Source organism: Cyprinodon tularosa, unplaced genomic scaffold, assembly GCF_016077235.1.
Source record: "Cyprinodon tularosa strain WSP-4 unplaced genomic scaffold, ASM1607723v1 ctg205, whole genome shotgun sequence".
Taxonomy (NCBI): domain Eukaryota; kingdom Metazoa; phylum Chordata; class Actinopteri; order Cyprinodontiformes; family Cyprinodontidae; genus Cyprinodon; species Cyprinodon tularosa.
Genome location: NW_024038756.1, coordinates 793,287 through 808,859, shown reverse-complemented (window position 1 = coordinate 808,859; position 15,573 = coordinate 793,287). Strand labels below are relative to the sequence as shown.

The 15,573-nt window shown below is 39.2% G+C and overlaps 2 protein-coding genes across 17 annotated transcripts in view; both read left to right on the top strand.

Annotated features, from left to right (window-relative positions):
- Positions 1-8,874, top strand: part of synj1 (synaptojanin 1) — a 37,287-nt gene extending 28,413 nt beyond the window's left edge. For 14 of the 15 annotated variants that reach the window (XM_038284986.1, XM_038284983.1, XM_038284990.1 and 11 more), the window contains 4 exons: positions 637-683; positions 1,557-1,746; positions 2,173-2,480; positions 5,510-8,874. In XM_038284986.1, coding sequence (XP_038140914.1) covers positions 637-683; positions 1,557-1,746; positions 2,173-2,480; positions 5,510-6,463 — 1,499 coding nt within the window. In that variant the 3' untranslated portion in view covers positions 6,464-8,874. Of the gene's footprint in view, positions 1-636; positions 684-1,556; positions 1,747-2,172; positions 2,481-2,708; positions 2,733-5,509 lie in introns of all 15 variants that reach the window. The other variant, XM_038284998.1, reaches the window with a different exon arrangement.
- Positions 8,875-10,574: 1,700 nt separating this feature from the next.
- cfap298 (cilia and flagella associated protein 298) lies at positions 10,575-15,292 on the top strand. Of its 2 annotated transcripts, none has more exons than XM_038285038.1 (8): positions 10,575-10,705; positions 10,896-11,088; positions 12,103-12,270; positions 13,900-13,967; positions 14,053-14,211; positions 14,481-14,612; positions 14,702-14,797; positions 14,881-15,292. In XM_038285038.1, the coding sequence occupies exons 2-8, from the start codon at positions 10,950-10,952 to the stop codon at positions 14,989-14,991; spliced, it is 873 nt and encodes a 290-aa protein (XP_038140966.1). In that variant the 5' UTR covers positions 10,575-10,705; positions 10,896-10,949; the 3' UTR covers positions 14,992-15,292. The 2 variants fall into 2 exon arrangements, with proteins under 2 accessions (XP_038140966.1, XP_038140967.1); XM_038285039.1 differs by having other exon boundaries at positions 10,592-10,705; positions 10,827-11,088.
- Positions 15,293-15,573: the final 281 nt, after the last annotated feature.

Below are 15,573 nucleotides of genomic sequence, written 5' to 3'. Positions count from 1 at the left end.
TTCCATTACAGTCTGTCTTCATGTGACATTTATATGCACTGGTGATAATGTGGTGAGGTTATACCTCTCACTCCTTACCATCATCATGTTTTGTGTGCTTGTGTTCCCACACACAATGTTCTTGTCCTTAGGTGAAGGATAAAGTGTGGTTGTGCAGCCTATCAGCGACTTTGCCTTTCTGCACCTGAGCTGTTTCTATGGTGTTTCTGGTTAGCTGATTCCCTCTCAGATAGCGCGGGGCTGTGCGGATGGCAGGGTTAGCTTACCATTGGTGACAGTATATAGTTGGATAACACTAGAGAGGACATTCAAGTGGTGTGGGAATACGTTTGAAGGCTCTTAGAGTGAAAGGTGAGAAGAATCCTTTATGTTTGGTGAGAAGTCGATTTACTAAACAAGACTGGCTTCTCTTCCAGACCTGGAGCTCTGGAAGGGTGTCTTTGGTAGTTATGTCAGCCAATAAAACCGTCTGTGTTGAATGAAATACTTGAAATTTCCATTTAATTTTGTCTTTATTTTATTTTCTTATTAAAGAAAATAAATGTTTTCCTTAAGCGCTTCCACATATCAAACCTCAGTAATACGGCTTTAAGGTATTTAACTATTATGGTTTTGGTTTGTGTGTTTTCTCCTCAGGTCGAGGCCAAGCAGGAGCTCCGGCCCCTGGAGGGGCTCCCAGACCAGTAAGTCACCAGCCACATTTTATAGCCAAAATATTCTCTGTGTCAATGCTTTATATATATATATATATATATATATATATATATATATATATATATATATATATATATATATATATATATATATAGTATAATAATTTCCAACAGTTATTTATTTTTTTATTTTTTGCTTGTTTTATTTTTGTCAATTCAAACATTCCCCTGTTTCAAATTTTTTATTTATAAATTCTATATCTTGAATATAATACTTTTTGTATCAGTTTTTCCCTTTGAATTTCCTGAACAAAGACTTAAAGCACCATTTTGTAGATGACTAACTTGTTAAAAACACAATTTAATTTTTAGTCGGGTAACCATTGGATTGTACATTACCGTTTTTTGTATATCTAACTTTTTAAAATGAAAGTTTATCTTTGGTTTTATGACAAAAAAAATCTATCCTTTTCTGCTTTTCTTGACATCCTGCACTCAGAAAACTAACTCTACCCACTCCCACACCTCTTCCAATAATATATAAATTAGGATTTAAGTAACTTGTCCTTATTTCAAATAGTGCAACTTTCAGATTACATTATTTTATAGAATTTAAGCTACATACATCAGAAGAAAGACTGTACCACTGACCCAACTGGAAAAGCCCCCAAAGACCCACCTGAAAAAGCAGGTGTTTCACTAAACACAGAGTTTCTTATAGTTTTTAATGTATGTTTTTTTTTTTTGATTGGCTTAAGGTTCTGTCTACCTCCAACAATAAAGAAGTTGTTACTGTTTGCCTTTGAAAAAAATTTTAGTGTTATTTTAAAAAAACATCAGCCATCTAACTGCCTTATGAAGTAATTTTTTTTTTCTTCTACACATTGAATTTTGATCGTCCAGAATATTCCTCCTCGAGCCGGAGTGATCAGTATGCCCCCTCAGTCTCGGCCACAGCCTCCCTCTCATCCAGGTGCTCCAAGGCCCATTCCAGATGTGCACCCCGGAGCCCCTCGGCCTATCGCAGACACCCACCCTGGAGCCCCACGGCCTGTGCCCAGTGCACAAGTTAAACCACCTGATCTTCCGTTGGGTAAACAAACATTATCTTTGAGCAGAGTTTCCAGGAAAGACAACAGCTTGTTATTCAAAGGGAACATTTCCAAATATTGATAACATCAATATATGCATTAAAAACCCTCATTATTATATGTTTTAAACGTAAAATTTTACATTTTACGATGTTCTTTAGTCACTGAATCATATGATTCTGCTGTAAGACTAGCAGACAAAATAAAAGGGAAGACCATCAAAGAAAGACTTCTTCCACACAGATAGAGGTTAATAATCGAAATTTCTTTTTTTTTACACTTGTGTATACAAAATGTCAAAATAAATCTGTCTAAGCCTAAGTCTAATTTTCTTTTATATTTGAAAGTGACCTTTAGAGCTGCAGAGTTTAAACACTGGTAAGCCCTGACCATTAAGGTGTTTTAATCCTCATCTCTGTCCCATTTAGGTCCTCCACCATCCGGACCCCCTCCCACAATGAAACCCCAGGCTCAGTCACCCATGCAGCCTCAGCAAGCTCCCCCGTCGGCTCAGTCACAGCTGCCACCTCCAATGCAGCCAACGCTTCCTGCTCCTATGCAGCCACAACAGGCAGCGCCTCCCACTGCAGCCACTCCACCTGCTGCAGCCACTCCCACCGCTGCTTCTCCTGGGCCGCAGCAGAGCCTGGCGTCCCCTAAACCCCCACCTCGCTCCCGCTCATCTCATGCTCTGCCACCTGAAGCTGCCAAATCTGAGTCTGCCCCAGCTGCACAGGTTGGTGTCCGCTTTGTTTGATTTTACTATGGCAATTTTAGCAACTGAACAAGCTAGAGTTTTATTACTAATGTCTGTTTCATAGATTTATGCCCTGATTTATGGGTTGAATTATATATTTTAGAGGAAAATTGTTTTTCTTCTTCTTTGACTCGCTTTAGATGAGTACAGTTGTGTGTCTTTCTTCCTACTTTTGTCTCTCTGATGCATTTGTCTCTTTCTCACAAGCCGGAGAAGCCATCAGGGTGAAAGGTACTTTCTATCAAACCATTTCTTTGTCTCATCCTCCAAAACACAGCAGTCCTCTGCTCTGATGCTATTACTCCTTGTGCATTACATGCAGTAAACCCTCTTCCTTTACTTTTTTCTTATGTTTTCGTTGATTTATTTATTTTAGCAGTCCAAATGCATTATTTAGTTCCAGGCCTTATTGGCCTTATTTTTTTAGGCTCATAAAATGTTTTTTTTTATTTTTTTCGACTTTTTTTAATGGTAAAATGTATTGCCGCATCCCCTGGTTTGGTCCTTCGTATGATCTCACTTTGCTCCTGAGGGATGGAGTGAGCACATATGAAACAGCTGCATTAATTGTTTAAAAAAAAAACTATGAAGTTGTTTCAAAATCCATTCATCTGTGTTGAATTTGGACGCTGAATGTTGGTGGTGATACATGTATCAGTTTTTTATTTTTAGTCTGTTCATATTAAAGGTGCCCTGTGAAGGAAATGCTTCCCAAAATAATATAACCTGAATTTTACTTTTCAAATTGAATTTAACATAATTAAATTAGCAGAAAATATTTTATTCCAGAACATTTCAAAGGGTATCTTTAACTTTTTGTCCCCATACAGTGCCTTGCAAAATAGTTCTCACCTGTGTAACTTTTTGCTCATTTGATAGATCGACACAAAGTAGAGAATGATTGTGAGTAGAGATCTATTCTAACACTTGGACACGCCTCTATTAGCTCTGTAGGGTTAATATCTATCTCACCCTGAAAGGTAAAACTCTGACCAGGTCCTATCCCTAAATCCAGGTAAATTAAAGCATCTCTGCATCATGATGCTACCACTCCTATATTTAATCGAGCTGTTGGTGTATCCAGGGTAAAATTCCAGACATAGCATTTGCATTGGTGTCCTCTGATGATAAACCAACAGTGGGACTTCATCGAGCGTCTCTTGTATAAACATTAGTGTTCTCACCAGGTAAATCAACCTTACCAATACAGAAAGTGGATAAAATGCTTCAAATAGGTTTGATAGTCAAGCTGAACATTATAACAATTTTTAGTGTTGAGCAGGGTTGTTTTAACCTGATCTAATCCTACATAAACCAATCTTGTTTTTTTAAATTCAACTTAAAGATGGTTAACAGAGGCACAGAGTTTATGAAGCTTTTTACAAATGAAATGCAGGTAGGATCTATTTTAGTGCAACAGATTCAAAGAAGAAAATCCATGAAATATTACATTTGCATGTCACTTTTTGATTCAGGGTGGATTGTTAGAGGCTTTGCGTATTTGTGACTACTTTTGATTGGGGAAATAGGAGAGCTTCTTTTCTCTCTCTGAGTGTAGAAATGGGCTGCAGCTGCAGCTGCTGCATCTGACTCCCTGATTGGTTGATGCGGCGTGTCGAGCAGCAAAAGTTCAATTTTTCCATCTCGAGCAGCAGCGCGTCGTGCGCGTCAGATACTTGAACGCTCAGATGCACTGCTTCTGCTGCTCAAAACGCGCCACGGGACATTTAGCTGCGCCTTGACGTGCGTCAACCATTGACTTTGCATGTAAACTCGCTGCTTCTGCGGCTCCTGCTGCGTTCAGTGAACGCAGCATAAGTGTTTTAGAAAAGAGGGGGACTCACTCACTGCTTGCTGAAGACAGTAAATTTAAAGCAATCAATGATTTCACCTTTCCACCAAAGTCTAAAACAAGAAATATATAGTTGCTAGATTTGTCACTAGTTGCTGTAAAAAAAATAAATAAATAAAAATGTTGCTACATATAGTGAGAATGTTGCTAAGTATGCAACAACATGTTTACCTGCCTTGAACCAATGACAGTCTTAACGACACAGGTGCATGTCTACACTAAGGTTGGGCGACTAGATGAATCTGTCTACCATTGATGATAGACTCAGCCCTTCAACAATTGTTTTTTTTTTTAAAGAGTGATTTTTGTTTCTTTGTTGGACCTACGTGTTAAGACGCAGCCCACGACAAACAAATAAAGGCTCTTGTTAATGGTACACACTAGAGCCGGACCAAATTTTAAAGGCCGATGTTTTTATTCGCTGCTTTGAAAAAAACAATATCTAATGTACTGGCCGATATCGGATATATGTCCACCAAAATATTAATATATATTAAAATATAATCTCTTCTAAAATATAATCTCTTATTTCATACAGAGGCAGCTTAAACAGAGATAAAATGCTAATATAATCGCCAAACCTGGTGCATATAAAACTCGTCTGCTCTCCTTAACACACGTTTCCACAAGAACATTTGTTGTCATGGAGCACTAAAGTTTAGTTTAGTGCTATGTACAGATTGTCCCAGCTGAGCTGTGGATCACTACAGCTCCCCCATAGCTACCACAGGCCTCCTGACTACTATTCTGATTAACACTTTGGGGTATTTTGCAGTTTTCCCATCAGCACGATTGCTATTTCCTCATTAAAAGATTGAATCTAATTTGGACTTGGTTATAGAAAATTGTCATGGATGTCATTTTGGGTCTCAGCGTAAAGAGAGTGGATTACAAAGTCATGCCGAAGTTTACAGATTTTTATTAATTAAAAACATTGTACATCATATTTCTCAAACTCCCAATTATTCTCTACCTTGTGTTGGTCTGTTCCAACCACATTGAGATAAGTGTTTATGGTGTATAAGAGCTCCTGCAGAGCACTGTATGGTTCATTAGGTCACATGTTTGTATGTAAACATCTCAGTAATATTACTCTGTTTTGTTTACATCTGTTGTTGCCTCTAATACACATTTTCTCTGCTTTGCTCCTGTTTAGAGCAATGGACTAAACGGATTCCAAAGAGAAGCACAATGGAAGCCCGACCCCTTTGACTCTCTTACATCTGACCTGTTCTCCTCTTCCTCATCCTCCCGGCTCACCACCCAATCCCTTAACAGAGGCTCCTCTCTCTGTGCTCCACCCTCTCTTCCTTCATTCACACATTCCTCCTCCACTCTCCCCTCGTCATTCTCCTCCCAGTCATCCGCTTTATTTGATCTTGAGTCCCTGAATTCATCTTCCTCATCCTCACTCTCCACCCCGTCGCCGTTTGCCGCCACGCTCCTCCCGCCGCCTCCTGTCCCATCTCGCAGCCGCTCTCAGGAGATTCTTCGTGCCTCTCCGAACCCCTTCCAGGCTGAGCCGCTGCCGGCCCGGCCCAGCAGCACCAATCCCTTCACGGGCCCCCTGCTGCAGCAGCAGCAGCCTCGTCGTGCTTTGACCCCAGACTTCAGCGTCCAGCATCAAAGCCAAAAATCCGACCTTCAGAGGACTTTGTCTGCTTTCTCTCAGCCGCTCGTCCCCACCCCAGCAGCTGCAACCTCCTCCCAGCTCAGTCGGACCGTGTCTCTCTTTGGACCATCACCCAGTCTCAATCCGACCCAAGCTCCCCTGCTGCCACTGGCTCTCGCTCCGTCTCCCGCCCCCACATTACCGCCAGCATCGGCCTACTCTCTCCCTCCAGCTCTCGCCCCCCGTTCTCAGCCACCTCCTCCTTCAGCAGGAAAACAAACGAAGCAGTGGGTCACATTTGATGAGGATTTGAAATTCCCACCAACAACAAAAACACAACAGAACCCCATATTAGGTCCCAGTCCTCTGCCGACCCGCTCTGTGTTTGACTCTGAGCCTGAGTGGTTGTCCTCCTTACCGCCTCAAATCCCAACCAGAACTGCTACCAATAACCCAAATCCCCTGCAGGGTCCCAACAACAATGGCTTCTTTTCCTAGTTAGTCCGCAGAAACAAACATTAACCACTCATCAGATGTAAGAGGCATATCTATATGTATAGATCTATGATAAATGAGTAAATGTGTTTATGTAAAAAAGACAATATTTAAGAGTTATAGACCCCCCCCTAAGTGTTTCAGGAGTTTATATCTCTAAACAGTATTGTGATAAATGTTGGCACCCAGCTTTCAAGCTATTGTCATTGAATTTACTAAAACTCACCGTTTTGTTTGGATCTACGGCAGAAAACACGCTCCTGTCTTCAGTATGTTTCATATAAAGTATATCTATATCCACAAGTCATGCGTTTACGCACCTGTGCAATATCAGAGCATACTTGTGTGGCTGTGCTGATGTTTCCTATAAATACATGTGGCTTTGCAGGTAACTCACCATTTTTTGGACTGATCAGAACAACAGTTGATCTCTAGGTTTCACTTTATCGTCTGATTGCAGGATTCTCCTTTTGTTTCCTGTGGAAGAAGCTCAGACCTGAAGGCCATTTTATTTCTGAATGTAATTTCATTTGCACTGGATTTGTCTGCAGTGTGTGTTTGTTTGTGTGTGTGTGTATAGCACAAGTTGTTTGCCAGATTAACCAGATTGATCCTCTGTAAAATCACCTCATCCTCTCGATAATAACTGCTTTATTCAGTCATCATTATTCATCTGTAAGCTGATATTCCTGGTGTTTTGTAGCTCAGCATCCAATCCTATACATAGCAAACCTGTGTATAAATGTATGCTTGATTATACAGAGTACTTGCTGGATGTATGGGTGTGTTTGTGAGGACCAAGTCAGCGGGTTTAGCCCGATAATACGAATATGCACTGAGACTCTGTGTGCGCCCTCCTCTTTTCCTGCATTTTGTTTTTATTTTAATGGTTTATCCAAAGTATCGATCTGTTCTATAAGAAATAATTTTTAAGAAATGCTGCTAGCTGGTGTGTTTAGTTGTACTTCAACGGTTAGCACTTTTTTTTGTTTACTTTATTATCATTTCGAGGAGCCGCTGCTCTCGTTATTGTTACCTTGGTGGGAAGTGATGTGCTGTGTTTGATGTGCATTTCGTCTGTTGGTTTATTTTGTTGATTTGAATGTGAGCGGGAGTGTGTGTACAAAGTTTTAAGAGTAGAAACCATCATATTTCCTGACAGACTCAAAGCTACCTATCTATGCTCCCTGTACGTTTGCTCCTATCAGTCAGCAGCTATTTATCATTCAATAAAGGGACTTTTAAAGAAAGTCACTTTTTGACTTAATCAGACCACATTTCCAGATTTTAGACAGTTATCAAAAAGGGTTTATTCTAGGTATCCTGCAATGAGCAGTCAGTTGTTTTAGCAGTTGCTGATAAACAGGGTTTTGCTAATATTTTAAAATGAATTAATTACAGAGAGAAGGTTTTAAATCACAGGAGTCTCTCCTGTTATCTGCAGTCAGACTTGCTCTCTTCAACCTGAATTAAACATATTCATATTTTGTCTTATAGAAAAGTTTTATTTTCACCTTTAACCTCTTTGTTTCCTTTTTTAACCCCTCACTTATACTGAAACCAGCTAACATCTCCGATCAGCATCAGTATCCACGCCCTAAAATGTTGTCATTGCCACCTCCTCTTTCCTATCTTCTCCGTTCACTGACGGCTATTCGTGAGCGTCCAGTCGGATGGCGGTCCGGCCAATTTTTAGTTTTCTACTTCCAAGCTGCTTTAAGTATTCAAACTTCCACATTTTGACTGTTTCTGCCAATCAGGAGGTTATTTTCTTGTGGAGCCTCAAATATTTATTTAAGCTGCATTCAGTGTTTTGTCCTGATTCACTCATTAGGTACTTGTTACCCAGGCAACCATGATGTAAACTGGGTCAGTAAGAGCAACTATCCATGCTTATACGGCCCATTTTCACTCAGAAATGTCTGGAAATCATTTTGTAAAGGGGGAAAAAAAAAGTTAAATTCCAGATTGTGTCCGTTAGGTATCGCTTTTTTCATGTAAACACGCAAAATTTAAAACACTGCATTTAAAAGTTAAAGGTGGAAGCAAGAGCATCAGGCCGACACGCCGCCTCTGAAATGTATCTGTTGTGTTTTTCCCCCAATGTGTGTATATCAACAGTAGATGACTAGCCAGGCCTTTACATGTCACATTTTTACTTTCAACATTTTTTTTTTTTTTTTTTAGGTAACAAATTATTCCCTTTGTGAGGTGGTTTCCCTTCCTATGGCTATAATCCATAGTAAATAAGAGTCTGTGTTGTGAATCAAACATATTCTGTATGTATTAAAGTGAATTCATGAAGCTGTAATTCATGTTAATATCCGATGTTCCATAGTTTACGTGCAAAGCAGATGACGCATTAATGTATGAGGCAGTTTGTGTTGTGCTTAAATAAATGTACATTGACTGAATCTTTGGTGTTAATTTTTTTTCAAACCATTTAATTAATTCAAAGCTTGAATTATTACTCAATAATAATCTATTAAGCTATTAACAAAAAGAGCACATTAGATTAAAGACATTCCTGGGAATCAGAGTAAAAGAAAACCAGTTTCAACCGTTTGGCAATGCGAATCGAGTACGTTTAATTAAATTACTGTCATGTGTGTCAATTTATTAGTTTATCTGCTTTCATTTTGTTTATAAAAGTCGAAGCATCTGGTTTTTCTCCACCACAAAAACTAATTATGGGACAAGCCTTTTGGCACAGACATCTGAACAGATACAGACTTGTCTCATTTGTAGACCAAAGAAGAGCTTTATTACCTTTATATATTTTCTTTGGCTCATTGTCATTTCCTTTATACCATTGGTGCCTCTGGCTGTTTAATGTCTGTGAAGCAAGGAAAGGGCGGTTCAAGTGAATTTCAAAATTATATTCTGTGCTTTAACTCTTATTTATTTGTCAAATTAAAACCAAATAAAGTCACATAATTGTGAGGTGGGAAGAAAGGGATTTTTGTTTGTTTTACAAACAAAAGTCTTGAAAGTCATTTAACATTTTCAAATGGTTAAAGTGTGAAGAAAGAACTATGTTTTTTCTGCAATTATAGCTGCAAGTCTTTCGCGCTCTGTCCACCGCTTTATAAATCTAGAGAATAAGTGGTATCAGTGTGAGGTGCAATGTTTTGGTTTTTTGTTTGTATTACCCAAATGGTTTTGAATTAAGGCCAAATAATTAATTTTAATCACATCTGGCCAGAGACACTTATTTTGCAATAATGCTATGTACCCTGCATGACTTGTGCCAAAAAAAACGTTTAGATGTTTTGCCATTAGGTTCCCCAAACCCAGATTCTAATTCTAATTGTGATACTGACTTTTAACTTCTAAATGAGATGTTGAAACCTCTGAGGCCTTTACACAACAGCTGTATTTATGATATAGGTCACTTCTAGTGGTCGGGTGGTTCACTTTATTTTGGGGGACTATCAGCATATGAGAAAACACCTTTTTTTTCAGTTTTCTTTTTCTTTTTTTGTAGTTAAAACGAAATTTTATTTCATTTTCACCTCAAAATTGTGCCCTAAATTAGGTTGGTCAATAACAGAACATATATCAAATTCGATGTTCATTGTAGTTTGTGTTTTTTATTGGAACAAAATCTGAAACACTTTAAGAGAAAATGTACCTTTAGTAAAGTATGAAATATCAGAATCAACTTAGACAAATTTTATTGTCATTTTGTACATACAAAACGAAATGACATTGCTTAAAGCCAACAACAATTAAACAAACTACCATTTAGAGTGCAACAGTGATCATCATATAAACAGTAAAAAAAGGAAAACCAGTTTAAAAGAAAGAAAGGGCATAAATGTGGAAAGGTTCAATGCAGTGTAAAATAAATATGGTGCAAATTGCAGTAGAATGTTGATTTCTAAAATGATTATAAAGGTTTTAGCCACATAGGTGGTGCAAAATCAAACAGATAAACTTAAAACTATATTTATTTATTTATTCTATTCATCACAGTTTCATCAAGAATTTAGTTACATAATAAAGCCATGACCACAGAGGAATAAATCACCCGAAATGACCCAAGCACTGCTTAATATCTTCTTCTTCTTCTTCTTTTTTTTTTTACCACTAGAGGGCAGTAAACCTGATAGCCTTAAGTTGGAAGGCTCCTTACAAATTGCCAGAAGAAGAAAGTTGAGCATTTTCCATTCAAGACTGCGCTTTTAAAAAAGTTAGAAATTCAAACATCCACGCATAAGAGGTCCACAAATAAATTTACAGGTAAGCTTCACTTTTTCCCAACCCTGAATAGAGTTTTTAACGTTAAACAGAAGTTAGGCTACACCCGTTGTTAGCAGCTACAACGACTAGCTAGCTAATGTTACTGATTTTGTTCTGGAAGAATCCACGCCCCTCTGTTACTATGGTTACTGTGTTGACCTGCGGATCCCTGTATCTGGACTACCCGCAGACCTTTTTTTGGCTACAACCGAACCGTCTCTTTCGGAGCTTGGGCTAGAGAAAGATGGTGCAGCTGCACGTGAAGCGCGGAGATGAGAGCCAGTTTCTGTTCAACACCACGACGGACGCTCCTGTGGAGGCTGTGATCCAGCAGGTTACAGACATTTACAACGGCAGGCTCAAAGTGGATAGAATCTGCTCAGGTACAAAACTATCCTCATTCAGCTCGTGCTTACAGTTAACGAACCACATCCTGCTCATCCAGCTTAGATACTTTGATCAATATTGCAGCTGCTTGGATATTTTGAAGATTTAGATCACGAAGGATTTTTCTAGATCAGTGGGAAGTGGGTACCAGTGCTGCCTTGCAGCAAAAAGGTTGTGGGTTCGATTCCCAGCCCGGGGTCTTTCTGCATGGAGTTTGCATGTTCTCCCTGAGCATGCGTGAGTTCTCTCCGGGTACTCCGGCTTCCTCCCACAGTCCAAAAACATGACCGATAGGTTAACTGGCTTCTCCAAATTCTCCTTAGGTGTGAGTGTGTGCGTGAATGCTTGTTTATCTCTGTGTTGCCCTGCAGGTGTACCCCACCTCTCGCCCATAGACAACTGGAGACAGGCACCAGCGACCCCACTTGGGATTAAGAGTGTCAGAAAATGGATCTAGATTATTACATAGAAGTTCTGATCCAGTTTTATGCTTTATGACACTACAAACGCTAATTTTAATGGGTTTTTATTTGCATTTTATGTGTTTTATGTAATAACAGCACAGAGGAGTGCATAACAAGTCAAATTGTGAAAGGACTCAAATAGATGCATGTTGAAATGTTTTGAATATGAAATTTGAGGCATGCATTTCTATTCAGATCTGTTACTTTGAAACCTCTAGATACTCCCAATTTAAACAGTTCAGGTAAATCCATCTCAGTATGGATGCGAAGGTTGCAAAGGTTTGTTGGAAAACTATTGGAAATCTGTAGAGATTAGCACGAATCAGGGGAAACTCTAGAGGAGGTGTACAGATCTGCTCAGGTGGGAGAAGCTGTTATGAATGTCTGCACACCACACTTTTATAATATTGATTTGGGAAGAGCTTGTAAACCGTGGTTTATTTTTCTTTCCCCTAATTGTATGCTTTCTTTGTTGTCCAAGCTACATTTAAACTGGTATTCCTTTTTTGATAACATCGTTATTCCTTTGTTTCTGTGTATTTTTAGAAATCCCAGAGTTAGCAGACCATGGTGTCACACTCCCACCTAACATGCAGGGACTGACGGAGGAGCAGATAGTGGAGCTGAAGCTGAAGGATGATTGGGAGGAGAAATGCATTCCAAGTGGAGGCGCAGTATTTAGGAAAGATGAGATCGGGAGGAGGAACGGACATGGTGAGAGACTTGGCACAGTATGGGGGGGGATTTTCTTCCATTACTGGAACAAAATTCAAAGCAAAAAAGATGAAGTTTTGTAAATTTGAAAAAATGTAATCCAGAAATTAAACTTTGAAAAAGTTCTTAATCATTTTATGATTTAAATTTTTTTATAGAATTACTTTTATTGGTTACGTTTTCTTCAAATTGCATTTTACGGATCACATTGTCCTCACTTCTGAGGTGCACTTTCCTCTGGAGTGACAAGCAAAAAGACATTTCTATTTGAAATTATTTGCTTGGATATCTGTATTGGTTTTGAAGTGAAGAGATCGTGATCTGTAAAACACAATTTGAAAAGAATGTAATTCATAAAACTCAAACTCAAAAATAAATGTGAAAATATTAAATCAATCAAGTTTGTTTTTGGTTATAAAAATCTTCTGTTTCACCTCACAAATGCTTTTTTTTTTCATTTCCATTAACAAACAAAGATCTTTGCTTGCACCAATATTGGAATGAAATTCACTCCATATGTCTGTGATGCAACCTTTGCAAACAAAAACAATGCAAACTATTTATTGTTGTCAAGGAAACATGACTGTCTTCAGAGACATGAGCCATTTCTCCATATGTGTACTTGTGTGTTCTAATGTGCTTGTGTACTCGTGTACAGCCTCAGCCCTAGTACTGTTCCAATTCACAAGAACAAGAAGACCGAGAACAAACGATGTCCCCGGATGTTGTTCTTGCCCCTCTCGCTTTACAGAGTACACATCAGAGCAGACTTCTCCGTTCTTGAGATTGATCGCTGTCCCAGCATGCACTGCAGCAGCAGTGGCTCAGAGTATTAAGTTAAAAGTTCTCTTTTGTGTTGCCGTTGTACGTTTTTAGATCATTTGAGCCGAGAAGATTATATTTTTAAGCATCATTATATGGTCCATTTACTGATTTTTTTTTTTTTTAATGGCGTAATAAAAACAAAAGTCACATTTTGAGGGGACCATGGCAACCAGCGGACCTCCGAGTCTAACAGCAGCCCTATTAATAGGGTGTCTTCAGTAGCCCTCTCTCGGCATAGCCGTGTGTGAAGGACCGCTGGCTATGATGGCGATTTTTTATTTTTATTTTATTTGGCGAAATGTTCATCTGATTTGTGTTTATCTGACTGTGTTATTATTATTTCCCCACTAAATAACAAAGTAAGAATTTATTATTATCTGGAGACTATTAATAACAGGTGGTGAAATGCGGCTCCAGACAAGCCGAGCCTGTGGTTAGGTAATGAGTGCGCTTCTGTTCCAGTTGACACATTTATGCTGCGTGCTCCCGTTCTCCCCAAGCACTTCCCTGTGTTGTTCTCAAGAAAATATTTGGCAAAGGCACAAATCCATATTTGCGTTCTTGTGAATTGAGAAACGGCCATGAATTTTCCCTGGAACTGCAGGATCTGACACGACATCATACTTTGCAATGAACTTGTCTATAAACGACTATTCAGTTTTTTTATATATACAGTATATATATATATATATATATATACCACAATTAAAAGTAGTCTTATTTTTTAGGTACACGAAGGTAGAAGTCATTTCCATTTTGTTCTGACTGTTTGATTCAATTCTGTGAAATATGTTCTTATTCTAGCCCCAAATGATAAAATGAAGGAAGTGTTGATTAGGACAGTGGAGGAGGCCAAAGCACTCATCTCTAAAGTGAGTTTTAGTTCAAAAGCTACATGTTTATCTCTGATTTTACCTCATCATTGACCAAACACTCTCTGTTGTTCTGATTTTGCAGAAACAGGTCCAAGCTAATGTCTGCGTTACCATGGAAATGGTAAAGGAAGCGTTGGATCAGCTAAGAGGTGCCGTTATGATCGTGTACCCTATGGGTCTGCCTCCTCACGACCCGATAAGGTTGGAGTTGGAAGATCAGGAGGATCTGTCAGGGACGCAGGTAATCCTACTTTTCCATCCATCTCCTCATCCATCCCTCTGTTTGTCTTCATCATGCTCATAAAGAACTTTTGAATTTTTAGAAATCAGTCTATCAAAAAAATTGAATTGCATTTGAAAGCGTTAATGACTTTTTTAGAAAGTACCTGGTGTGATCTATTGTAGCCATTATAGTAGTAGCTTTTGAAACTATCTACCATATCCAGTTTTAATCATTTTTTCTTTTTTTATGTTTTCCCACCATCTTTTCCATCTGTCTCCTGTCCTCAGGCATCTCTACAGGTGATCACTGGGGAGGAAGGCCAGCTTTGGTGGGCTGGCAAAGAGATGCAAAGAGGGAAAAAACTCAAGGACTACATTGGAAGAAATGAAAAGACGAAGCTGGTGGTCAAAATCCAAAAGGTGAGAGTCTGTTATCTGTCAAGGGTAAAAATCCATTCATTCATCCACGGAAGAGCCTTCCTGATTAACCTGTTCCTATTCCACTTTAGAAAGGACAGGGGGCGCCAGCGAGAGAGCCTGTGGTCACTGATGAGCAGCAGAAACAGATGATGCTGCATTATTACAGAAGGCAGGAAGAACTGAAGGTGAGGTTTGGTAAAAATGAACCTCTATGCTGGATGGAGCCGTTCTGTATGTAAACCTAACTTTATTCTGATAACACTTTCAGAAACTGGAGGAGGCAGATGATGACAGCTACCTGGACTCAGAGTGGTCAAACAGACAGGCCCTCAAAAGACAATTTCAGGGACTTACTGATATCAAATGGGGGCCAAGGTAACACAGTGACGCTGAAAACCTGTCCGACGGATGTTCAAGGGAATTAAAGTTTACCTCTCTGAATGCAGCTGGTCAAGACTGGATTACCGTATATCAACCTGATACAGGTTTCCTCTGTCAAATGTCTCCCTATTAGTTGCTAATTTCTTAAGTGAAGAAAGAGCATGCAGGTTGCTTCACTGTGTCTAATAAAAGCTTTTTTTATTGAGTGAAAAAGTGATTAAACCTGATGTAAAAACCACACCATCTTTGTTCCCCTGTTTGTAAAACAAAAAAGAATAAAATGACTGTTTCCAAAGTTATCAGTGATGTTTCACAACAGAGAAGTTTGGCCTTTCATGGAGCGTGAGAATAAGGATGCTACACCTTTCCTCTCTTTGTCCCACAGTAGTGGAACACACTTCATTCGCTCATTGCAGCCCAGAGGCAGGAAGTTGCCACATGGTCGTCATTTCAGCAGTGATCTGGGAGCAGCTGGACTCCAATCGTGTTTCATACTGAGCTGAGGGGTCGCTCACAGAGCCAGGGTTCCCACACAGTCTGGGGTTTGATGGCTGAATCCCAAACTTCACTATCAAGTGTC

What these genes read in the sequence shown, in the direction of transcription:
- cfap298 (XM_038285038.1), top strand. Translation starts at nt 10,950, where the DNA reads ATGGTGCAGCTGCACGTGAAGCGCGGAGATGAGAGCCAGTTTCTGTTC. An exon ending in CGGGAGGAGGAACGGACATG is followed by an intron (nt 12,271 to 13,899) that starts GTGAGAGACTTG and finishes TTCTTATTCTAG; the next exon opens with CCCCAAATGATAAAATGAAG. An exon ending in CCAAAGCACTCATCTCTAAA is followed by an intron (nt 13,968 to 14,052) that starts GTGAGTTTTAGT and finishes CTGATTTTGCAG; the next exon opens with AAACAGGTCCAAGCTAATGT.